Below are 25,146 nucleotides of genomic sequence, written 5' to 3' on the forward strand. Positions count from 1 at the left end.
ACTGCAGCTCAGAAGCCCGGCATCCTTGTTCAAGCAGAGCAGGGAATGGTGGCTGAATAGGAGTGGGGGATGGTTGGATGGCATCATCGACTCAATGGACATGAGTTTGAGCAAGCTCCAGGAGATGGTGAAGGACAGGGAAGCCTGGTGTCCTGCAGTCCATGGGTTGAAAAGAGTCAGAAAGTTCTAAGCGACTGAATAATGAACAATAAAGGGGTGATGCAAGGGAGCTGAGACCCCACTCCGTTCCCTGCCCCACCCAGGGGAGGCCTGAACGTGGCCTTTCTGAGAGAGTCAGGCAAATACAGCCCCAATAAAACAGGTGTTGTCATCATCACTAACCAAACTATGTGTTTAGCAGAGAATATACACACATTGGGAGATGAAAGTTTCGCCCATCCAAATGTTTGAAGAATGTGTCTTTTGGCTGATGCACTTTTAAATACATCAGGTACTCTGTGGGAGGCAGAGTGCCCTGTTGGCAGACCCCATGCCTTGCAGACACAGGTGTGGGGACCTGCACCGGAAATCCAGTTCATGCAGGAGCATTTCGACCACTTGCAGAGAGAACAGGATGGCATTTGAGCAGAAAAATCTCACTGTCTCCTTTTGGCCCTGAAACATCTTATGTTGAACATTTCTGCAAGACGGCAGTGGCCCTTTCGCACCACATAACCAGCACATCAGACACCTCGGGATCATGTTAACCTGAGATGTGGGCACAGAGCTTTTTTGACTCAACAGGGACCGGGAACATCTTTGTCAGGGAAGGACAGGCAGGGACTCCAGAGCCCAGAATCAGCAGGGGACTCCTGGGGCACCCGTGTGCTGCTGTGTACCTGCCAACATCATCTTTCTAGTGAGAGCAGAGGCTGTGGCAGTGCTCCCATCAGTGGCCCAGAAACAGCTCCTTCCCTCCTCCTGGCCACCTCTCTCCCTCCTCCCTCTCTCCCCTAAGTCCTTTCTGGTTAGATTCTCCAGGGTTATTGTTCTGGAAGCTACCCTCCCCTGAAGTCAAATTAGACCAGTTTAAGATGCATAGTCAGGATTCTAGTTTGGGATACCTTAACCATCTAGAGGCACATTGGCCTAATACCCCACACCATGGGAGCTCTTCAAGGCCAAAGTTTGCATAGATAAGGAGGCAGCTGTCTACAACAAAGAATTTCAATGATGGTGATCTGCTGAGGAGGAGACACTGGTGTCACAACCAGACGCTCAAAGAACTTCTAAACCTATGCTTGTCCTATCAGATCTCATTACTACCACTATTAATGATAATAATTATAAGGCCTATTTGCATACTGCTTTACAGGTTACAAAGCATGTTGATCTGCCTTTATAATTTAATCATCGCTATATGCTTGTGAGCTGGGTCTTATGAATCTTACTATACACCAGACGCAGAAACCAAGGCTGGGAAAGGTTCAAGTGACTTGTCCAAAGTAGAAAGGCTAGTGAGTAGCGAAGCCGGACTGGACTTCAGGTTTCTCTGCCTTCGTGCAGCGGGCCCTTCACTTCAGCTGTGCCCCCGGTAACCCTGTCCCAAGTCCACGTGGTCAGTCACGTATGATTTAAGGCAAACTGGCTTCTCTACTGGGCGCTGTTCCCCTTTCTCCTTTTACCTGTAATTCTCTGCTTCCCTGCCCCCACCCCACCACTTTTGCCAGGTCTCCTCACCACTCTGTACATTTCAACATTAATGCCTCCCTTCTTTCAACAACTCAAGCATTTACTGACCATACCACTGATTTTACCTGGTTTTTAAAAAGACTGGAGGCCATTTTCATGCATTTCAGCTCCCCGCCTTGTACTACAATTAAATTGTTTGGTATATGTCTTTTCTATTTCCTTGGTTCGACTATAAGGTCCTGGCCTTACACACAGGAGGGTTAAGAATGCTTCTTCTCCCTGCCCCTAGATAGTGACACATACATATATATGACAAAATTTTCTGTTCCCATGAATGAATGAATGATAAACACCTGGATAAAGAATGTTACGAGGCTCTCTATTGGAAACAAGAACAGATCAGGAATCAGCTGGGCTCTGTAATCCCTCAGGTTCATATAATCTCATAATTCCCTTCCAATCTACTGAGCCAACAGCCCTTTTCAAAGGTGAGGTGGTTTTTTTGAGACGTTCTGCTTTTTATTAAGGAACGTTTATACTGAAATATGAGTATGTATAAGTAAAAATGCACAATAGCTTTTGCAAAGTAAATACACCTATAACCGATATGCAGATCTTAAAACAAGGTGAGCTGTGGAGGCAGCCAGTCCACTGAGCCGCCAGTGACAGCCCCCCAAACGCTCCCACGCTCCAGTCATTTCCAAGACTTTACTGCTTCCACCTCGTATATAAAGGGAACCAGATTTCAGAGACTTATTATTCAGCCTTCTTCCTTCACAGTTTCACAAATAAGACCCACTGGCTGTCTGAAAATTGCTTGGCAGAAATACTGTCACTTGTGTGAATTTACATTCTTAAGCAGCAGGGGAATCATAGCATAATGGTTAGAATTTAGTCAGTACAATGTGTGTGGAGGTGTAAAAAGCCGGGCTGGCTGGCTTTTCTCTGGGTCTGCTTTATTTACCCATCCTGTTGCTAAAACTTCAGGCACCGTGAGGCCAAAGGTGTCACAGACTGCCTCTCCTGGGGACCTGAACTGGCCCCCTCCCCCTCCCACTTTTCCTCTCTTCTCTCTCTCTCTCACAATAAGATGATAATCACTGTGCATGATTTAAAGGGCCACTGGAAGACCAGGGAGTTAATGCTGGTGGCGTGCTAAGCACGAGCAGCTGAAGGATCATAACTCAGCGCTGACATCCGAGCTAATCCACTAGTTTGCAGAATCTCTAGACAAGCAGGCCTCTGAATTTCACTTAGTGAAATCACTTGTGCCCCACTTGTCTGTTAAGTGCTATGAGCTCGAGGGAAGAAAGATGATATGTAAATTTAAGGAATTAGCAGGAGACATCAGTCAGAAGGACGCTGAGCTGCAAAACGTCCCCGCCTGTCACTGAGAGGGACTGATTAGAAGCAGGACATCATGAAGGAATGACTTTGGTCAAGAGAAGCCCAGAGAGGGGGAGAGGAAGAGCAGGGGCAAGAGAACTGATGTGAGTTGAGCACCTTGAGGTGCCAGACATCACGCTGGGGGCTTCATCGCCTTCCGTAATCTTCCTGTGAAATAAGTATGATGTTCTCCATTTTCACCAAAAAGGAAACAGAGACTCAGAGAATTGAAAAGTGTGTCCCAGACCACTCCTAGAGAAGGATGGAAGTAGGATCTGAACCCTCATTGGACCGAGTAAAATCACCAGAGCCTCACCTCTCATGGGGGCTGGCATCCTAATGTTTGCTAATCTTTTAAAGGCTCAGTCTTCCCATCTGTGAAAGGGGTACAATAATAGCAATATTGCATAGGGCTGGGAGGAGGAGGAAATGGAAAGAGCCTTTTAAAGTGCTTTGCATAGGAACAGGGGCACAGTAGAAGCTCCATAAAAGCTATGATCTTTATTTCAACTACCATCCCTGAACACTCTGCCTCCTGTTATTGTTCAGCCACTAAGTCACGTCTGACTCTTTGCAACCCCATGGACTGCAGCAGGCCAGGCTTCCCTGTCCTTCACCATCTTCTGGAGTTTGCTTAAGCTCATGTCCATTGAGTCAGTGATGCCATCCAACCATCTCATCCTCTGTCGCCCCCTTGTCCTCCTGCCTTCAATCTTTCCCAGTAAGGGTCTTTTCCAATGAGTCGGCTTTTTGCATCAGGTGGCCAAAGTATTGGAACTTCAGCTTTGCTGGCTTTTTTGCTTCTTTTAGAAAGAAAAAGGGTCCAAAGAGCCCCAATAACCTGGGAAGACCAATCAGAGACTCAAAGGAAGTAAGGTTTGGCTCAAGGACAGTAAAGATGTTCTCTGGAATAAGATGGTTCCCAGGTATGTCCTAACCCCAGAAATGGGCCAGCCCCATGCTATACACCAGGCATTGTTGACCACATGTCTTTTGGGTCAATCTACAGTAGACAGCAGAGAAGGCAATGGCACCCCACTCCAGTACTCTCGACTGGAAAATCCCATGGATGGAGGAGCCTGGTAGTAGGAGCTCCTGGAGCCAGGAGCCTGGAGGAGCCTGCAGCCTTGCAGGCCATGGGGTTGCTAAGAGTCGGACACGACTGAGCGACTTCACTTTCACTTTTTACTTTCATGCATTGGCGAAGGAAATGGCAACCCACTCCAGTGTTCTTGCCTGGAGAATCCCAGGGATGGGGGAGCCTGGTGGGCTGCCGTCTATGGGGTTGCACAGAGTCGGACATGACTGAAGTGCCTTAGCAGCAGCAGCAGCACAGTAGACAAAAGAATACATCATTCTGGAATGAGAGTGGGGCCCCAAAAGACCATTTAGAAGGGGCCAGCCCTGCTGTTCAGAGGAACCACACTGAAAACATCCCTAGCACAGCTTTCCTTTAAATTCTCCAAAGCAGGAGTTTCCAAAAGCCATGCTGGCAATGTGTTTTTTGGTTTTTTTTGAGGGGGGGGGGGCGGGGGGAGCACAGCCCTAACTGTCAGAAACGTCTTAAATTCAGTTTTAAGTTTTCCCACTGTCATTTAGACACATGTCATCCTTCTATTCCCCCGTGAAGTACAGCCAATTTCTGTCCTCTGACTAAGAAATAAGTTCACTCCTGAAGAATTACAACCCTGGTCTTCGCTTCCTCAGGAAATGTAACCCTGGCCTCTTTAGATGCGTACTTTGCTCAGTTCAGTGCTGCAGCTCCTTTAAGTCCCGGCATCCCTGTCTCTGCTGTGAGTGAAGCACATGCAGTGTCAATGGAGTCTGCTCTTCTGGAACATTATGGCCCGCCACTGCCAAACACAGAGGAAGTTTTAGCAGACAGTGACTGTTGATGGCTTGATAGAGCAAGGGTTGGCCTTGAATGGGTGGGCCACTTTACTGATTTGCTTGGACTTTAGGGGAAAAGCCCTTTGGATGGTTAAGAGGTCCCAAAACATGACAAGTGACTGGTTAAGAACCAGGTCTCCCTGCTAGAGGTTGTCTTCTTCTTTTTTTTTTTTTTTGTAGTTTGATGGCAGTGATGTCGCCAATGGATGGTTTCCAACAAGAAACAATGTAGAGGAAATACATTCAGCTGCAGAAAGAGAATGAAACGAAAATGTCCCAGAGATACAATCCCTCTCCTCCTGGACCTGACATACTTGGGAAACATTCTGCTAGGTCCCTGACTCAAAACATCTGTTGTTGCCCATGACACAGAGAAAACAATCACAAGGGAATGAATAACAGGAGTTCAAAAGGGCAGAGAGGAGGTGTGGAGGACAAGGTCGCTCAGGCATCTTAACCTGATGGTGTCTCTAGGAAGGGTCTCTTGACATTTCACCTGGCGATTTACAACCACATCTGGCTTCAGCTGCCTAAGTGCTGGGTGATCACGTGAACGTTCCTGGCCCAACCGCAACGGGATCAATGGCGCCGACACCTTACCAAACCCTGAAATAAATCACCAGTCTATCCCCCTGGCTATCGCAAAGCCAAACACACCATCTGTCCAACACACACATCTCCTGGCTAGCATCTTGCCCTCCTGCTAGAACAGCCATCTGAAAGACTATTTAGTGCTGCAGGAGATGGAGTCTCTTCATATAGGTCATGCTTAAAACGTGAGTCAGCCCCTCAGCTGGCCTGCCAAGGTCAGTCTATGTCTGCTAAGGTCCTCAAATTAACAACTGGTTAAGGGAAACATTGACTTTGGATGAACTCCACAGAATGTTCTCAAGGTTTACAATTGACCAGTTTGTGGACATTTGAGGTTTCAGGCTTGGGTTTTGCATAAAAGTCTATCTGGAGCTGATTTTTTTTGTATGTCAGCTTTTATGAAGGTTTGCAATTGAGACATTCTTTATCACACTGTCCCTTCACTGTCAATCTACACACTCAACCAATCGTGACTTGCAGAAGATAAGGAAAAATAGTTTCTCCTCTCTACTGCTGTGATTCTACAGAGTCAGAGGTATTTTCCTCCCTACTTTCCATGAAGAAGGGCCACCATACTTTCTTTTTCCAGTTGATGTTATTCCTTAAATATGGCTTTCTTTTAGCCCAGCTGCTCCTGGTCTTTAATCTAGCCTGGTCTCAGCCTGAGAAGTTCCTGGCTCCATATCTGAAGTGGCTGTGCCCCAGCCGAGTCACAGTAACTGCTTCCTGAAGGTAATTCAAGCTAATGGCAATTCCGTGTCTGGACTGTTTGCTGCCATCGGCCCCACCTATGAGGAAGGTCTTTTGAGTTCAGAGAGTTGCTTTTTAATTCAAAGAGTCACTGCTAGCTCACCACCCAAAACCAAGCCCATTGTAAGCAAGTGACTCATCTCTTTCACTGATCCCTTTGTGACCATCTACTGACCATCCCCAGCTACACTCAATCCTCCTTTGTGCATGTCCCACAGGGAATCGCAGTCCTGGCCCTCCACGCTCCCGGAGTTTATCCAGCAGCCCAATGTGCATTACAACAGCCCTACACCTGATGGAAGAGCCCCCATCTGTAAAATCTGAGTATTTCAGAACATTGTATTCTTTTTTTTTTTTTTTTTTAGAACATTGTATTCTTGACTTCCTCTCACTTGGTTTTGAATCCAGAGTAAAGGTTCTGGCCTCTCAATCTAATAAACGTGCAAATGCTAGGTAGCCAGAACTCTGTCCTCTGAGAAAGGCAAACTAGTCCCAATAGCTTTTGCCTGTTTTCTTTACATTACTTCCATGACTCCAAGTTACTGAAATGAAGTAATATTGAAGTCATACTTCATCAGGTCAACAAACGTATCACAGAGCACATATGTAGGGTGACCACACACTCGAAGATGCTGAGGCTGCCCTGGCATAGCACCCTTTGTAGCTAGCCTTGTCTCATTCCTGAAGACAATAATAATAAAACAGTTTTTATTACTATAATTGCTATTACTTAGTATTTACTCTTTTTGATTGAATGGGATAGTTCCGATACTGTCTGTGTTACTTGCTGACTTTACTGTGTTACTCACTTATGTAGAATGATACAGTAACACAAGTACCAGGCACTGAACACTCCCATGAAGGGACCAAAGAGAAGACACATTTCCCTAATTATCTGCCCCTTGATTTACACCAAACCAAGGACCACCAGCAGCAGCAAGGACCCTGGAAGTTATTCTTGTGTTCATGTCAAAAGGCGCTTCAGCAGCACTGACCAAGACAGCATCCTGTGATGACTGGCGTGTTCGCCATCTGCACCACCCCACATAGAGTGGGTACTGAGCCCTTAAAATGTGGCTGGTATGATGGAGGAACTGAAGTTTTATCTGTATTTAATTCTGATTAAAATTAAATTAGCCATAGGTGGCTGGTGGCTACCATATGAAGCAGGGCAGGTCTAGACACACAGGTTCACCGCAGCATCTCTTGGCCTTGTTCCTTGCTGAGCTGAATCTGATCATCCTCAGAACTGCACCTAAATTCTGTTTCTGATCAGTGCCTGAGAATGCCTGCAGGAGATACACTGGCTCCCACTAGGGGAGACGTTTCCAGTGTCACTGCAGGTACGGGGCAAAGGCAAAGTGCCTTCTCGGAGAGGGCTTCCCAGCTGGCACTAGTGGTAAAGAACCCACCTAGCCAATGGAGGAGACAAAAGAGATGTGGGTTCAGTCCCTGGGTCGGGAAGATCCCCTGGAGGAGGGCACAGCAACCCACTCCAGGAATTCGCAACAGTGTCCCCAGGGGCTACTATGAACATACTCCAGGCTTCTAAGTCACAAGCGAAGAGCTAAAAAAAGAAATTCTGAGTATCTTGAAAGACTATCTTGAAAAACAAAAACAGTGGAATAAAACCAGAGGGTGTCTTGTCAGCCTTAAGCAACTCTTTCCACTAGCCAGAAGAACCAAACTAATTGCTTACTTAAAAGGAAAAGAAAACAAAACAAGAGAAAAGAACGAAATCCGAAAACATCTAAGGAATGTAAGTCGCTTCCACAGACAGTTCTAATCAAATAGCCTGTTCTGATATTTCAACATGGCTATTTCCTTTTTTCTTTCCTGCCTTCTCCCTCTGCACTTGATGGAGACACCTCCTTTCTTAAGTGTAGTTACTTTTGTTTACCTATCCAACAAGGAGATAAAACATATGGCCGACTTAGAGAGTGGTGCGGTCTCCTCTTTGTGGAGGGGTGAAGTGTGGGTGACACAGTGGCTTTCAGGCTTGACTTAGAAGGTCCCGTGATTTTGAACCCGTCAGCATCTGCCCTGCCCCACAGCACAGCTGTTTCCTTTCTCCCAACTGCTCCCCTCGGGGCCCCAGTTTTTTGTTTTGTTTTTTTTTTTTGAAGAAATAGAAGAAGAAAAAAGGACCACCCTGAACAGAAAAGGCTTTCTATCCTCTCCTGCTTAGAATCCAGCGTCATGTTTTGTAAGGAGAAGGACAGTGGGAAATACAGCAAGTGATTCTTTAAATCATTGGAGGATGGACAGATGGGCTCTGATTCGGTTTTCTGGAGGCAGCGTCTAAGGGCTGCTTTTGCAAACCTCAGGGATTCCTCTGGAAGAGGAAAACTGTTATTTTCTTTCTCAGTTTCTTAAGGGAGAAACAACATTAGATCTAGCAGTTCCTCATGGCCCTAATTTTCTTTCTGTCCCTATCTAGCCAGCCAAGGTTGGACTGCTGCCCGCTCTTCAAGATTGCTCTGAAAAGCCCTCCCAAACCACAGGGTGTAATGAATCAAGCGGAATGAGAGCAAGGATGAGGATCCCCAGCCAGTAGCTAGGGCCGACCAATGGGGCATCAGGTGAGGGCCAGGGCAGGGTGAGGAGCGGGCAGAGAGGAACCTTGTCAAACAGAGTAACTTAAGCTCTTCCCAAAGTGTCATTTGCAAATTGCCAGCCTTGGAACCTGGACCTCCAGGTCAGCCTGGACGGGGCTGACCTCAGGCCTTCCTAGAGAAAATCTGCTCAGAAGAGTGCAAGGGAGAAAGTGGAATTGTTAGAAAGAGCCTGAGGATGGATGCTGAATGAGATTCAGTAAATCTCCCCTTGCTCTATCATCTACACCCCTTCATGCAAAGCACCTTTACCAAGCCATCCCCTTATATACACACCACACACACACATGCATATAAACCACAAACACACTCAAGCACAAACATACAGACACACACATATGCACACATTTGCACATACACACAAACCAAACACATGCATATCCATATTTACAAACACATAAAATCGACACATAAAAACCTAACATATGCACATACAGACACAATCACAAATACTTTGAGAAAGAAACACATGCACAAACATACACACAATGCACAAGTACACACCTATAAATGTGCACACACACAGACACACACCCTGCAAATCTCCTTTACGTTTGTATAGAAAGTGGGGGTTGGGAAAAACAACCAATTAATTGGGCCAAGTCTCAAAGGAGAGGAAATGAAATGAAAAATCCAGGCTGGGTTATAAAAATAAGTATTTTTTTCCAACGTGCAGGAGGCTCATTATATTAATTAAACATTATTGCAGTGAACAAGGGCGGGGGGAGGATGATTAAGGCTGGGACGAGGGTAAGTGTTCTCCCCCGTTGCCCAGGGCGGTGGTGATCTTCAGATATTAATCTCTCTGAGCACTCAAATGCTGAAGAGATAAACACTTGAAATATGAAAATGTTTTTCTCCAGAGCAGACGCCGTGACCCTCCGGGAAAACAAGTGCAGGCCGAGTCAGGAGGCGGCCTGTGGTGCTCTCCCTGCATCTGTTTGACTGCCACCCTGGGGAGGGGGGGACACGGCCAGGCCTGGGGGTGAGGGGCAGCAGAGTCACTCTGGGAGACTCTGCACAAGGGGATGTTCTCCCCCTTTCCTTCTCTAGGCCGGCAACATATGATCTACTAATTTCTAGAATTAACCTCTTTCCTCTCAGACTCTTTTGGGGGCCTAGGTCCAGGAGAATTGAAAGCTAACTTGTGATGTGCTGGAGCAACGTCTACTATGTACTGGCTTGAGAGAGCTGATTGTGGAATTTTCTGGAATTTTGTAAGCCAGCTGTTGAAACACAAGCATTATTACCAATGGAAATATAAAAAGTTACCCAGAAATTAAGTATATTAAAAAACAAAAGGAAATAATTTCTCAAAGTGCAATACTTCCTACTTATTTTAATACATCTTACCAGTACACATGATTCTGAAGTTATTTATATCTATTGTATCTGCGTGATGGAAAAAACTGAGGCTGTGTTACTGACTTCTCCACTCCGCCTCTGATGATGTCATGTTGGTAGCTTGCGTTCAACCACAGTGGGGGATTTACACCACAGAGTGGCAAGCATTACAAAGCAGATTTAGGAAAAAAAATCCTGGTGGTTAAACCTTACTGGAACACTGCTATAAAAGCCTGGCACGTACAGAGTGTGGATAACTCTTGTCTCTACCTGCTTAGAAGGGCTAAAGACAACCCCTCTCTACACTTTGGCCACCTGATTCAAAGAGCTGACTCACTGGAAAAGACCCTGATGCTGGGAAAGATTGAAGGCGAAAGGAGAAGGGAGCGGCAGAGGATGAGATGATTAGAGCGCCTCACCAACTCAATGGGCATAAATTTGAGCAAACTCCGGGAGACGGTGGAGGATAAGGAGCCTGGTGTGCTGCAATCCATGGGGTTGCAAAGAGTCAGACACGACTTAGCAACTGAACAACAACAACTCTGTCAGCAGTGTCAGGAGAGGCTTCGAGACCAAGTGGGTGGCTTCCTAATATTCCAAAGACTGGCAGCGATGCTCTTTGAGAGGCCAAGTGGTTCATGCCCTTGACTTGGTTTTCGACAGAAGTGATGATACCTTCCCAGAAGTAGCAGTCAAGGAGTTTGGGCCAGGAGTTTCCCAATAAGCCATTTTAGGAACAATACCCACCATGGAGCTGACCACAGGCTCTGTGCTGGTGGTGGTGACCTGACTACGGGAACAAAGGGACACTACCCCATCCCTCTTCGAGGAACTCCCAACTGCTCTTTCTTCTTCTTTTACCTTAGCGTCTCCCACTCCCTCCCAGCTTCCAGGCTGCACTGTAATCACGAGAGAGGGCCAGGAACCACCAAACAGCTATGCCGTCGGGTGACGTTGTCAGCAAAGACTCCGTGGTTTGTGGGCAAAGAGCAGAGGACTGCTCCATGGTGGGAAGTTACTAGGAAGCTCGCCAGGGAATCTAGAGCTGAAAAACATGGTGCAGGCTGGTCTTGCACGTGTGTTAAGTCGCTTCAGTCGTGTCACACTCTGCCACCCCTCCTGGTGGACTATAGCCCACCAGGCTCCTCTGTCCATGTGGTTCTCCAGGCAAGAATACTGGAGTGAGCTGCCATGCCCTCCCCTCCAGTGGATCTTCTCAACCCAGGAATCCAATCCGTGTCTCCTGCATTGCAGGTGGATTCTTTACCACTAAGCCACCAGGGAAGTCCTCTCTCAGCTCATCACTCGTGGCTGGCTTACCTGGAAACGTCCGGTCATCAGGACTGGAACTGCTGGCCCAGGTGCTCCTGAGCCACTTGGCGTGATCGTACATCCAACCACAGGGCTCCTCCGGGAAATCAAAGTTGCAATTGAATCCTGAAGGGAGCTGCAAATCTTTGTCTGAAAGGAAAACAAAACCCAAAACAAGGCAAATGAAATGGGTTCGGAGAACAGCCACAGTGGTGCTATTTAAACCTCTGGCAGAGCCTAAGGGGAGAACAGAGAAAGCAATGGCTCCCTTTGCTTATTCATTGAACCCATCTTGGCGATGGCTGGCTTTCGGGTCAGCCTTTGGTCTCATCCTTCCCAGGCATGAAAGCCAAGTCTGCCAGTGGTTCCCATAGTCAGCAATTATAAATGAGGCCACCAAATGGCTGCAGGCTCTAATCAGCCTCTTCTGTCCACCTTGGAGAGCAGACAAATGTGAAAATCGCCGTTCCCTAAATGCCAGAGAAGAATGTCTCCCCAGTGCCTTGGTGGAAGGTGGGATCCTGCCAACCTGGCTGTCAGCAGTGATGGGCAGCCCGTTGGCATCCACAGAGGCTGGAATTCAAAATGCAGGAGGTGCTGGCTGGGGAGGAGAAAGTGACCTCCGAAACAAGGAGGGCTTGTTTGCTCCCCTTCACCTCCCTGTGCCAGGTCTCTCATTTCAGAGGACCAGTCAGTTCAGAATCCCCAGGGGGAGGTGCTGCCAGGAGGGCAGCTTGGCATGTTAAGGGCAAAAACGAGGGGGGTGGGGGCAGACCAGCCTGCCACCCAGCTCAGCGCCAATCAGGAGGAAGAATAATTTCACATGGCTCGGAGTGCCCCAAGGCCAGGATTCCAGGGGCAGCAGAGAATAGAAATCTAAGAAGAGACCACACAATGGCTTGTCTCCATCTGCAGGGCTGTTCACCTCTAAGTGAATAGACTGAACCCAAGAGTTTCTTTTGAGGTTCCACTTAGCTCTAAAAATCCAGTCTGAGCTGCTGCCAAACATGTGATGAAGTGGGGGTTGGGGGGGCAGTGAAGAGAGGAAATGGAAACCCAAATTAGGACTCTTGGCTGCGGAGACAGCGGAAAAATGCTGCTCAATGCTGGGAGCTGGGAGGAAGTGGGGTCTTTGGCCTTTTCATTTCCCTTCTCAGGCTTCCCAGAGAGGAATTTCCGTGGGGAAGACCTAGAATGCAGGTTAGGAAGTCGAAAGGGAACAACAGACTGATGGCAACAAGCTGCTCCCACCCTGGGGGCGAGGAGGGCTCACCTCTGAGGGGAGGGCCCTGCTGGCCTGGGGGCACACGGCAGATTGCCACTGGGTCCTGCTCGTCTCTTTCCCTTCCCAAGAAAGAATATTTAATATTTGCCCATCCTTGGCCAAAGTCAGCATGAGAACAAACACACGGAATCTATTATTGCAGCATCAACCTGTGGCTTGGAAAAGTCAGCCCTTCGCCCTCACCATTCCCTTCTCCTGACAACTTCTAAATTTCTATTTTTCCATTCAAAAATATGGAGTAATTCGATATAGCATAATTCCTCTCGAATGTTTATGTGCATACTGTATCTCAGGGACCCAATTCCACAAAGAGATGTTTTGCTAAAAAAAAAAAAGAGAGAAGGGAGGAACCACTAAAGAAACCCCAAATGAGACAAACCACACTATAAACGGGACAATTATATTAAACTTCTGATTTGCAACAGAACTCTTCAATTTTCCTTTGGATTGGCATTTAGATAAAAACCCTCCTTTTGCCCTCCACCAAGCTAACTCTGCTAATCCAACACCACACAGTAAATGAATGCATTCCCCTTTTGGCTCTCAAACTCTTTCAAACATGTCTTGGAAGATTCTCCAAGTCTCTTTCTCCTCTTCATAAAACAAAAACAAGTTCATTAAAATGTCAGAATTCTGAATTCAACTATCCCTGACCAAGAGTGTCCCCCCACCCCCACCCGCCCACGCAATATACAAAAGCGCATTCCTAAAAGCATATGCATTAAATTATCATTTTGCAGTCATACAACTTCAGCATTTATTTTTGGCTCTCCTCCCATTCTTCTTTGTAGCCATTTTTGGGAGCCGTCTACCCCATCAGCACAGTTCCTCGTACTGGCAAGTGGTTAAGGGCATGGGTTCCACAGCCTTTGCCATCCATCTCCCCACTGACTGGGTGCTAGGTTTTTCTGTCTCCATCACTTCCCCAGCCTCTTGACCAATCTTCCCTCATTTGGCTTAATGAACAGTTAATAACGATCAGCAATTTACTGTAAATTGAGGCTGTCAAGCATTTAATCCTAGTCAAAAATGCCAGGTGTTCCAAAATTTGTGGTTTGTTAGGAATGTCCTCATATTCGGTGGCCTTAGCAGGAAGATTTAAAATGTGATGTCCTTCTTGGGCTCTGCCAACTATTGTTTTTTTCATCTGAGTTGGATATGCTTAGGAGAGAAAATGAAAAATGATACAGATTTCCCATGTGATGAGGTCAATGGGAAATGAAGAGGCCCTGAGTGTTGAGGGACAACTGAGGTGCCTTTTCGTACTGCTGCCTTTGTCCCTGACCTCACTCGCCTTGTGGAGAATGCAACACACGCTCAGAGTCATAACTGTAATGCTTTCTCAACCAGCGATGGTGAAGACACAGGGAAATGCAGATAAGTCATGTCACCCAGCTGACAGACAGATCTCCCTTTGACTGTGCTGTGGACACAGCCATCACGGTTGTGGATTCTAAAGACAGGAAGTGAGGGCTTGGAAAGGAGACTTCTCAATGGAGTTCTCCTTGGATGGACCCTTATCTCAACCGATGACCAGTGTACTGATTTTTCCAATATCTGAATCCTTCCAGATAGGTTATAAATAGCCACCGCCCCAAGTCCCTAAGTATCACACCTTCCTGACCTCTGACCAAGGGACCCCCAGTTCCTGGCCCCCACCATGGACCAGCCTCCACTGTGACTGGCTGGCATCCATGCCACCCCAGTGAAATACAACCACCACCCCATCCTCACCATCCTCAAAGCTGCAGTTCTCCCCACAGTCCGTGGCCTCCTCATCAGTGGGATACGGGGTGGTGGTCTCTTCGCTCTTCACGGTGGGTCCCAGTGTCTCAACTGTGGGCTTTGAGTCTGCAGAGAGGCAAAGTACAGGAGTGAATCCTTCAGGCAGCAGCCTGTGTTACACCCAGCAGGAGGAAGATGCCAAATATTAAGTCTCTCCTCCAAGGGTGAGCCTTTCAAGATGGAAGGAGAAAGGAAAGCCAAGATGGACACACACACACACACACACACACACATGAAGTCACTTCTGTGTGCTGTGGTGAAGTCAAAACCATAACCTGTGTTAAGGAGAATGGTCCCTAGCTGTAGAAACAGCCATGACAGAGGGATGAACAAAAACCCACCTGTTTACTCCGCTGCAGAGGGTCTGAGGCCAACACAAAAGGCCACGCCAGGCCGTAATGAATGTGGGTGACACTGACCCCAGGCGGGACTCAACCATGCCCTGGGTGTTCTGTTTAAGACACAGAACCTGCTTAAGACACTGGACCTAGCGGTCCAGTGGTTAAGACTCCACACTTCCAGTGCAGGAAATGTGAGTTCAATTCCTGGTCGGGGAAGATCCCACATGCCACGTGGCATGGCCAGAAATGTTTAAAAAAAAAAAGATCACTTAAAGACACAAGTACGGGTGATACACGTAGTGAACGACACCTATCAAGAATGGTTGGAAAAAAAGTCTGGGTTAACACGGTGAGCTCCATCCTGTGGAAGACACGTCGGCACATGGGCCCTTGTGTGGCCACTGGAGTGCCCCTGGCTCGGCCCAGCTGGCACACAGAACAGGCCTTCTCATCTCTACCTTCTCTGAGTCAGACTATGCTTTTATGAACCAAAGCTAACCCGACCTGGGAGCCCATCTGTTACAGGATCATCAGAAGCACAAGGGCTGAAGTCATAGCCAAGCCATTGGGAGGTGGGACCCCAGACACTGTTTCTGTTTGCACAAAACTGAATGGAAAAGAATAGGGCTCAAAGGGACTCAGACTCCATTCAGTGGAAAGCATTTAGGGCTGTGCCTTTAGGTCAGGGTGTGGCAAGTACAAATGCTTCTAGGATACAAACCACCTTTGTAAGGCGGGGATGGCCCACTGCGGGGCAGGGAGGGTAAAGGGCTGCAGGGGAGGTAGTAGAGGGACTCCATAGGCCTGTTGTAAAGGAGGCCACCACCATGATGGCCCCAAGTAGGGAGGTGGCCAGTGTGGCCAGATCTTGCAAAAAGATGTCTCTTCCCACACATGAAGCAAAAAACAAACAAACAAACAAACAAAAAAACCAACAACAACCCAGGGAAAACTGCCAGACTTGTCATAAATGTTGGTAACTGATTTCAAAATATGAGGAGCAGGCAACCAAGCCTGGCTGGGCAAACCTGGCTGCAGGCAGTCAGTTCTGCCCTCGGCTCTAGGTGATTCATTCACCCATCCATTCACTTGTTTATCTGTTGCTGCCAGTCATTCATTCAGCAACCTTTCATGAAGTGAATGAAAGCATGAGTCAGGTGCTAGGTGGGGCCCCAAGGAATGCTGGAAACTGTGTTTAAGTCTGCATGTTGTGAGGTGGGGTCTTCATCCCAGGGCTGGCCTCCCATAAGACTCCCCAAAAAGCCTGTGCATGGCTTCTACCATTTCTATATGTGTTTTTTTGTGCTACTGTATGTAATTAGGCATCTTTGTCAGCACCCTTCAGGATACCATTTAATAAAGCCGGGAGCTGAAGGAAATCACTAAACTCGCTGAATAGCTTTTTCACGGTCGACTTCCCATCTTTCTGCTATTAAATACTATGAGCATAACCTTTCATACTTCCTTTTGCCATGCCTGCCTCTCACTCACAGTAAATAGCAAACAAACCCAAAGCGTCCTAATTTGTAAGTTCAAATTTGTCCCCGTGTCACAGAATCTCCAACACCGTTGTAAAGCAACTATGGGCAGCAAGGCAAGAAGTAATCACTGGAAACACAAACAAACGAACAGGTGAAGTAGCCTCGTCAAATTACTTAGCTGCAGCAACTCAACCCAGCCCGTTCTATTCCCTGTTATCCTTTTGGGGTGGGAAGGAAGAAGGGAACAAAGGTGAATCGCAGAAATGAATGGAAATGTGAAAAGCAGAAAGCCATGAGGCCTGGGAGAGCAACTCCAGGAAACGTCAGAGTGGGTGAGCTTTTGGCAGAGATGTAAAATGTTAAATCCAGTGGCAAGGGGGCGGGCAAGGCAGTGAGAGGGCAGGACGTGTGAATGAAAGTGAGGGGATGACAGCTGGCCTCCGTGTCCACTGTGTTTGTACTGGACACTTAGAGGTAACTGCCCATCATGTTATGCTCCCCGGCAATTGAAACCAGATGTCAGAGACTTCAAAGGGAAGGAGGCTGGGTGGAGGGTGTCGAGGTCCTACTCTGATCTTCCAAAGAATGACCAGGAGAACTTTGAAATGAGAAACCTGTTGCTGACCATCTCCAGTGTCATCTGGGCCAGCTTGGGAGGGGCAGTAAGAGGAAAAGTCCATTAGCGGTTGTTCAGTCGGTCTTAAAGCAGGGCCAGCCTGGGAGAGGTGTGGCACGGGGGTACTGGGGACAGGAGTGAAGGATGAGTCAGCTCTTGGCTAGCTGAGTGGCCTCTAGCAAGCGGCTCCTCTCCCTGGGACTCAGTTTCCCACTCCTAGATTGGTGATCTTTTTCAAGCTGTATGTCACCCTGTTAACAGGTTGTGGATCAATTTCGTGGGTCAGGACTAGGATTTTAAAATAGGGACTCTGAAAAAAAAAATAGGGACTATGGTATTTCAGAGTGTACTCATGTGTTAGCACTGCTTTGGGAACTTTTGTTTCAATCACATTTACTTATTAGAACAAGTTTATCAGGTGCCAGGCACTAGGCTAAGTACTTTATTATTTTATTAAATCCTCATGACAACGGTGAGGGGTGTAGATATACTACGGTCACCCCCATTCTTCAGCTAAGATAACCGAGATCGGCAGAGGCTGGACCTGAACTTGGCAATCTGTCCCTAGAGTTCAGGCTAGTTAATGATATTCTATATTCCATATGCACACATGTGGTAGTGTGTGCTTGTGTGAGTGTACTCGTGTTTGTAAGTCAAGTGGGTTGTGATACAAATTTATTTATTTATTTATTTATTTTTTTTTTTAAATTTCTTTCTTTTCTGGCGGACGGCGCGGGGCTGCGGCCCGGACGGCGCGACCCCCGGCCCCCAGCTGCCGGCCCCGCGCGGGCAGAAGGTTCGGCCCGGTGACCCCGGCCGGTACCCGAGCCCCGCGGCGGACCGGGCTGCCAGGCAGGCGGGACGCTCACCCGGACACCACAAATTTATTTTAAATTGCAGACGATGGTCAGAAATGCTTGAAAGTCACTGGCCTTGCAGCCCTCGGGTCCTCTGTACCTCTAATGCTCTGATGCTGGCCCCAAAGCAGCCAGCTTGGGTCGCTGCCGGAGGGCCGTTTTCAGCGGCCGCAAGAGGACAGGTCAGGCGCACTCAGCGGGCTGCAGGGAACCTGGCCTCACTCCTTCATGATGGGGAATAAAGTGTCTTCCCACTAAAATGCATTCACTGGGGCTGCCTTCCATCTGGAGGTGAGAAAGGCTAATTCGGCCGGATTCCCGGCCGGCGCGCCTCAACAGGACACCTCCTGGGCGCCACGGTAACAGCACACAGGCAGCATTTTTCTCCCGGGGAGCCAGAAGCACTTCTCCGACATGCCCTTATTAATCCTTCACCTTCCCCTGCTGGGTGAGCTGCTGACAGGTACCTTACAGACAGGAAAATGGAGATACCTGGGGCCCGGGTCCTGCCTGCAGCTCCTGCTGTCTCTGGTGCGGCGCGCCAGCTCCGTCTGGCAGGCAGCGCACAAGCTCGACTCTGGCTTAGCTGAGATCCGTGCCAGCTCTACCCGGGAGGAGGGTGGGGGCCTGCAGAGGAGGGAGGCCCCACTCGGAAGGATGGATGGGGTGCTTCCCAGGGAACAGGGAGGGTGGTCGTGATCCGTGGGCCTCATCCTGTTCAGGAGACTCTGGAGATGCTCTGGGGCCGCTGCTGGGTGGAGGTGGGACCCAGCCAGGCTTCTGCCGCACAAGGGGAAGGCGGCGGGTTCCCAGCAGCTCCCCCGCAACAGGGTCCCTCCCGAGCAAATAAATGCCTTTTACAGATGTAGCTTCGAAATGAAAATGAAGTCTCTTAGCCACTGACATCTGGAGGCCAGATTCAGACATAAACGGATTACTTTATTATCATGAGCAAGGTTTTTTTTTTTTCCCTTCCCTAAATCAACAGCCACAGCCCTCTGGCCTGAAAAGTCAGGGTCTAATTGAATTTGGGTGGGTAGTGTGTAGTTACGATTTGTTTTTGAGATACTCGGGTGGAGGAACTGAAACGATCCTTTAAAATAGACAGAGCACATCCCTTGAGAAACTGTCCCAAGTCCGGAGGTGGCAGGGCCTGTGGTTTGAGGTTGAATAAGGTGGAGCGCAGGGCAGGCGGGGGCGGGCAGTGTGGTTTTGAATGGATGGGGCTTCACTGGGGACAGCTGCCTCTCTGCCTGTCCCCATCATAGTCTGACCTCCTCCTAGGCCGTCCCAGGAAGCCCAGGTCAGGAGATCATGTGAGTGACACCTGAAGTGGAAAAGGGGCCTTACCTGTCCAATCACAGCCCAGCACCTCCAGCCGCATCCCAATGCCTGCGGGGGACCACCTCTCCGGGTACACCCGCACGTACTGCGCCAGGACAGGGTCGAACCTCCGGATGTCGGGGGTGTCATAGTGCATATTCCCTTCAAACAGCTGCAGGGGAGACAAGGCTGCTCAGCCCTTCCTGGGTGGACGCCTCTTCACTCCTCCTTTCTGCTCCTTCCTCCCCCTTCCCTCCCCGCCCCTTACATCCAGCTAGAAGTCTGCTTCAGAGTTAATCCACCGTCGCTGCACATTTTGGTCCGAGGGAGCCCCATTCTCAGACCAAGGTTTTTATTCATTTGGGAGGTCCCAGAAACATGGCAAATAGGGAGCAGATGAAAGTGGCGGTTGCTGGGTTCTGTTCTCTATCCTGGGAGTGAAACTGAAAATGCAGAATTCGGCTCTGAGTGAGTTTGAAGCTGTACTTGGCTAGGGAGGAGGAAAGGGCATGTAGACTGTCTTGCCTGTTCTGAAGTTCTCCGTTTATTAGAAAAATAAGTTCTTTCCCTGATGTTTAAGAGTCTAGATTTAGAAACTCCCAGCTTGACCACTTCAATTTAGAAAGTTCCAGGTCACCGAGAGGCTGAAGGGAAAGTGACCATCCTTTCTCTAGGCTAATGACTATTTCTGCTGGGCACATGTTGACAGTCTGAGACTGTGTTCCCCCGACCTTGGTTTAGTAGAAGACATTCTGTCAAAATGAACCTCATCTGAAGCCACACTACATGAAACTGATGACCGTCGGGCTTGCCCTGGCTGAAGTCACGTGGGGAAACCAACCCAGAGCACACTTGTGAACCGGTGACTTAGGGAAAGGCGGTGCACAGGTGTGCCAGGGGCTGTGGCAGATTTTTATCTAGGAATGTGGCAGAATGCCCACAATTCCAAAAGCGGGGCACTGTCATGGGGAGAGCAGGCTCTGAGTCTGGCTAAGATCATCTCCTTTCCCAGGCCCTCAGGATGGTCAAGAAGACTGAAGGTCAGCTGTCCCTGGGGCACCCTGTGGTCCAACTTATGTTCCATCCACTGAAGGTTCCAGTTACCAAGCCCTGAGCCTTTCAAGCCACTGGAATCATGAGCTGGGAGTTTACATCAGCAGTGCAAAACCTCCAGTCCAGCCCTTGCCTCTGCATTAAGAATGGAAATGTTGGCTTAGTAAAGGGGCCAAACAGAGACACGTGATACCCCTTCCTTACTAGAGGCCCTGATCTTCTGCGAAAAATGAAGAGTTAACTTAGCAATGAGGACTGGTGCCCAAGGCTGATTGAGAGATTAATGTGGAAAGGGACAGGGGCATGACATCCCTCCCTTTCCTGGAGCTCCTTGGTCCCCCCTGTTCAGGGCTGACCTTTACTCCTGCAATGGCAGGACAGAGTGGGCGATGCTGGCCTGCACTTCTGGCCTGGAGTTAGTTTCCTTTGCCTCTTTCCAGTCTCTCTGTGAGAGGCGGGAAAGATCTAAGTAGTCAAGCCCAGCAAAATACAAAGTTCAGCAACACTCAGAAACACACAGTTGTTTTTGGAAGTCATTCCCTAAGTTTCTATAGTTGAGCCTCCAAGAACCACATCTCCTTTGAATATCTGGCCAGTTCCAAGGAAACTTTATCTGAAAGAGGGTATTAAGAGTGTCCAAGTTATTAGCAAGGTGGTGTGGAGTAGTGGTTAGGTGTTTGTGCTCTGGAGGGAGACTTGTGTCTGAATCATGGCTCTACCACAGGTACTGTGTGACCCTGGACATGACATCAAGCCTCAGTTTTGTCATCTCTGGAATGGGAGGGACCCTAAGATCTACCTTCTAGAGATGTTATAAAGATTTTCGTTGTTTAGTTGCTCAGTCGTGTCTGACCCTTTGTGATCTCATGGACTGTAACCCCTCAGGCTCCTCTGCACATGGGATGTTCCAGGAAAGAATACTGGAGTGGGTTGCCATTTCCTTCTCCAGAGGATCTTCCCGACCCAGGGATAGAACCCATGTCTACTGCACTGGCAGGCCGGCTCTTTACTGTCTGAGCCACTAGGGAAGCCTGTTGTAAGGATTAAAAGGCATTTAGCAGAGGGCCTGGCGCAAAGTATCCCTCAGTTAACATTTGTTTGACTGGCTCATAGGAGTTGGTGATGACCATCTAGTTGGGAAATCGACACCCCAGCCCGCCCCAGATCAACCTCCCTTTGTGGGGCAAGGTTAGGGAGTCCTCTAGGAACATCCTACCTTTGGCTGCTGGGTCCTCGGGTCGTGGATGTGCTCCCAGTCTTTGCCATTGAGGCTGTAGGAGACTTTGAACTTGCGCACAAACGCCCTGGCTTCCACCGCAGTGATGCTATCTCCTCCACGGGCCCCCTGGATGATGACGCCTTTCACGGTCTTGGGTGCTCCCAGGTCCACCTGGAGCCACTCCTCACCTGGCTGGGCCTGAGGGATCCGAGGGAACCAGCCCGAGCGGCTGCTGACCAGGCGGGCAGCACTGGGGCTCCAGAGGTACTCACGGGTGGAGGAGGCAGAGATCTGGGAGTCGGCAATGAGCCCCGAGAGCATCCCCAGCATGTTGGAGCAAGGGGCGTCTGCAGAGAAGGAGGAAGATACAAGAGGTCAGGTTGGTACCCTTTAACTGGGACCACCCCCATCAGTAGGGAGCTGTCAAAGAACCCGACTGTCAAGCACTGTAAGTCAACACTGACTTCTTTGCGTTTCAACGTGGGATAGCACTGTGGTTAAGAGCATGGTCGGGCACCAGACTGCCTGGATTCACATTTGCTTTGTCAATTACTAGCTGTGTGACTTTGGGAAAATGATTGAAGTGTTCTGTGCTTCAGTTTCCCTAGGCCTAAAGGAGGATTAACAGTAGTACTTACTTCTTGGGGGTTGTTGCAAGGATTCCATTAGTTACTATATAAAATTCAGTTACTGATTCTGTTAGTTACTGTACGAAAAGCACAGTGCCTGGCATGTCTGAGCATCTTACGCTGTTAGCCAAGGACTCTCACGTCCTTGTTGGTGACAGTCCCCACTAACCCTCCTGGGGGCGGTGAGCACAGAGGAGCTGTGCTGAGCATCGAATTGTAAGCTGGGTGATTGTTTGCCCTTCTAGATGGAACCCTTCATGGGGTTAGGTCTTTACTTCCATATGTATCATCACAGCTCTTTTCTGCCTTGCATCCTTCTCACTTGCTGTTCCTTCTACCCAAAATGCTGTTCCCCTCACTTACCATCAGACTACCCTTTACTCAGCCCAGACCTTAAGTGTCACATCCTTAGAAAGGCTGTCCCCAAACTGTTGATCAACGCTCCAAGAGGTTCCTTCAGTCACTCACAAAGCACCTCGTGCTCTTCCTTCACATAGTTATCCCCACACTTACATTTGTTTATTATCTGTCTTGCCCCCCAGCCTGAATGCTCTGCCATGCCAGGGACCCTATCTGCTCATTCCCTTCTTTTTCATCTCCAGCTCCTAGTGTGGGGTCCAGCACACAGGGGGCCTTCTATAAGTATTCATACAGCCACTGAGAGAGTGGAGGTTGCCTGAAGACATGGTACCCAGCAAGGCAGGGTCCAGACTTCGTGTGCATTCAAAACCCACACAGGTAAAATCGAGCCTTCTGTGAAGGCCACGTGCTGCAATCGTGCTGTTAGCACAGGGCTGGAACTGGAAGCAGAGCCCAGGACTCAGTTCGCTCTCCAACCTCACAGCAACCCCACTGTACCTGTGACGCGGCAGCCGAAGAGTTCCAGGCGGAGGGCGATGCCCGTGTGCCAGGTCTGCGGGCGGACCCTGACGAAGCGTGTCAGCAGCGGCGAGTGCAGCTTGTTCAGAACCACCTCTGTGGCATCGTTGTTGGCTTGGAAGACCTGTAACATCACACGCCAGTCCATGTTATTGAAATCTCTGTGTGTAGTTGAGCCAGGCAGTCTTTGACAGAGTAGGGGAAGCTCTGTTCAATGTTAGTTCCCTTAAGCTTAAAAATAATCAGTGGGTTTGTAGTCTGGGGCTGTTTTTGAAATGCCATGGGAAAAAAAAAAAAAAGATAATTTCTCACACAGCTCTAACTTGAAAACAATACATGGTCTTCACAAAAACTTTTGGAGGGAAGAAAAAATTTTGCCTCTGGGCCTGAGAGCAAGCAGAGGAAGGCACCATGAAAAGGAAAACACTTTCAGAAGCCAAGAGAGAGGGGGAATAAGCAGTAGAATATCCTTTAAAAATGGAATGACAATGTCATCTTTTAGGGCTTGTGGACCTCTCTCACTAGCTTGAACTTGACTTTCCCTCTTCCTCAGGTTTCAGCATATAGAAAGATTTGCAGGGTATTTTATCATCAGAAAGTACATCACGATTGTTTTTGTTAGTTACTTAGAGGTCTCCCTGCTCCATGGATGGGTGAGAAAGCACTATCTACCCTGGTGCCCCTGTGTCAATCAACACTTTCTTGGTTCTTTCTGGTCTTTGTCGTAGGGTCAGGGTTGCAGGCAAACCCTCAGAGTCCTGCTCTGGCTTCCTCTCATTGCAGTCTCCACCCTGTAATGAAATCCCATCCCCATCTGACTGATGCATCTCTTATGGGAGGAATGGCTGTTTCGAGTAGCTTCTGATCCAACATGGTAGGAGCAAGTCCGAGCTTACCAGATGGCCCAAATCAATAACTGCCATATGGACCTTATGCTTTTTTGTGCTCTCCATTACAAAAAAGAAAAAAAGAGGAGCTGGAACAAGTGGACATGAGTTTCTCCCGGTTTCCCTTGATAAGAATGGAGGGAAAGACCACTAACCACCACTCCTAGATCATATCTGTCACAGCTCTAACAACCAAGTGACTGTAAATCCATTCACAGCCACCTCTGCAACAACCAGCCATTCCTCTTGGGTAGGGGGACCAGATCCTTCAGCTCATGACACCTATAACACATGAGCTGTCTGGGCATGGACAGGCTTTGGACAAGGGGAATGGGGAAACTAGTATGTTGGAATGCCACTGAGCCAGATGCTGTTTAAATACAATCAGGCCTAAAAAAAATCCCAGGAAGTAAGTGCTATTATTTCCACTTTGTTGATGAAAAAACTAAGGCTCAGAGATGTCTGTCTGGATCTCAAGCCTTGCCATGTCTTTAGGCTGTAGGCTTGTGGTTTTCTCCCTTGCTTCTTGTCTCTCTTACATGTGCAGTGTTTATGTTGGTGTTAGGAGTCTTGGAGCCTTGAGATCCCCAAGCATGGGTGGAATGGAGGGAGAGCTGCTATTGAGTGGTGTGCTCCCATTGTTTCTAATCCCAACGTAGAAGACTCTGGGAAAGAGTGAAGAGCAGCACCAAGGCTTAGAGCTAATTAACAACGTGGTCTTTGCTTCCTTAGGAACTGTAACTAGGAACTCTGCCATTTGACAACCTTGAACCTTCTATATTTCCCACTTGCTAAAGGTCAAACGTCAGAACCATTAATAGCTCACACCGATGTGGCGGTGAAGGCTAAGAGCCATCATACCTTTTGCAACCAAATAAGGGGATGTGGTCTGTTGAAGAGAAACGGAGGGAAAGAGAGGACAAAACAGTATTCAGAGGACCACTGTATTCAGCTGAAACCCCTTGTTCCTGGTACTGAGCCCACCTATTCCAGGGGAGCACTCCCCTCCAGCCTTGCTGTTTGCTCTGCTTCCCTGGGGAGCCTCTGCTCTGGTCCCCAGGCTGCCAGGTTCCTCCTCTGCTGCTTCGCTGACTGCCGGGAGCACCAAAGCAGGACTGCCACTGCCGGGAGCACCAAAGCAGGACTGCCTGCCGCACGCATCCCTCCCAGCATCAGTTTGGCTGCTTCCCGCATGGTGATTGAGGACAAAGAAGAGGGAGAAGACAAAGAAAACACGCCACAAAAGCAGAAGGAAAGAAGTTGGAGCCAGAC

General features: G+C 48.6%; 1 protein-coding gene across 4 annotated transcripts in view; it reads right to left on the reverse strand.

The window, feature by feature from the left end:
• Positions 1-25,146, reverse strand: part of NRP2 (neuropilin 2) — a 120,096-nt gene that overhangs the window by 36,926 nt on the left and 58,024 nt on the right. For all 4 annotated transcript variants that reach the window (XM_086366554.1, XM_086366543.1, XM_086366576.1 and 1 more), the window contains exons 8-12: positions 22,967-23,111; positions 21,477-21,826; positions 19,235-19,379; positions 14,539-14,655; positions 11,529-11,669 (exon numbers count right to left, since the gene is read on the reverse strand). In XM_086366554.1, the coding sequence (XP_086222680.1) occupies positions 11,529-11,669; positions 14,539-14,655; positions 19,235-19,379; positions 21,477-21,826; positions 22,967-23,111 (898 nt within the window). The remainder of the gene's footprint in view (positions 1-11,528; positions 11,670-14,538; positions 14,656-19,234; positions 19,380-21,476; positions 21,827-22,966; positions 23,112-25,146) is intronic.

This window comes from Bos grunniens, chromosome 2 (assembly GCF_055505025.1).
Source record: "Bos grunniens cultivar Pamir isolate PY7600 chromosome 2, Bosgru_T2T1.0, whole genome shotgun sequence".
Lineage (NCBI taxonomy): Eukaryota > Metazoa > Chordata > Mammalia > Artiodactyla > Bovidae > Bos > Bos grunniens.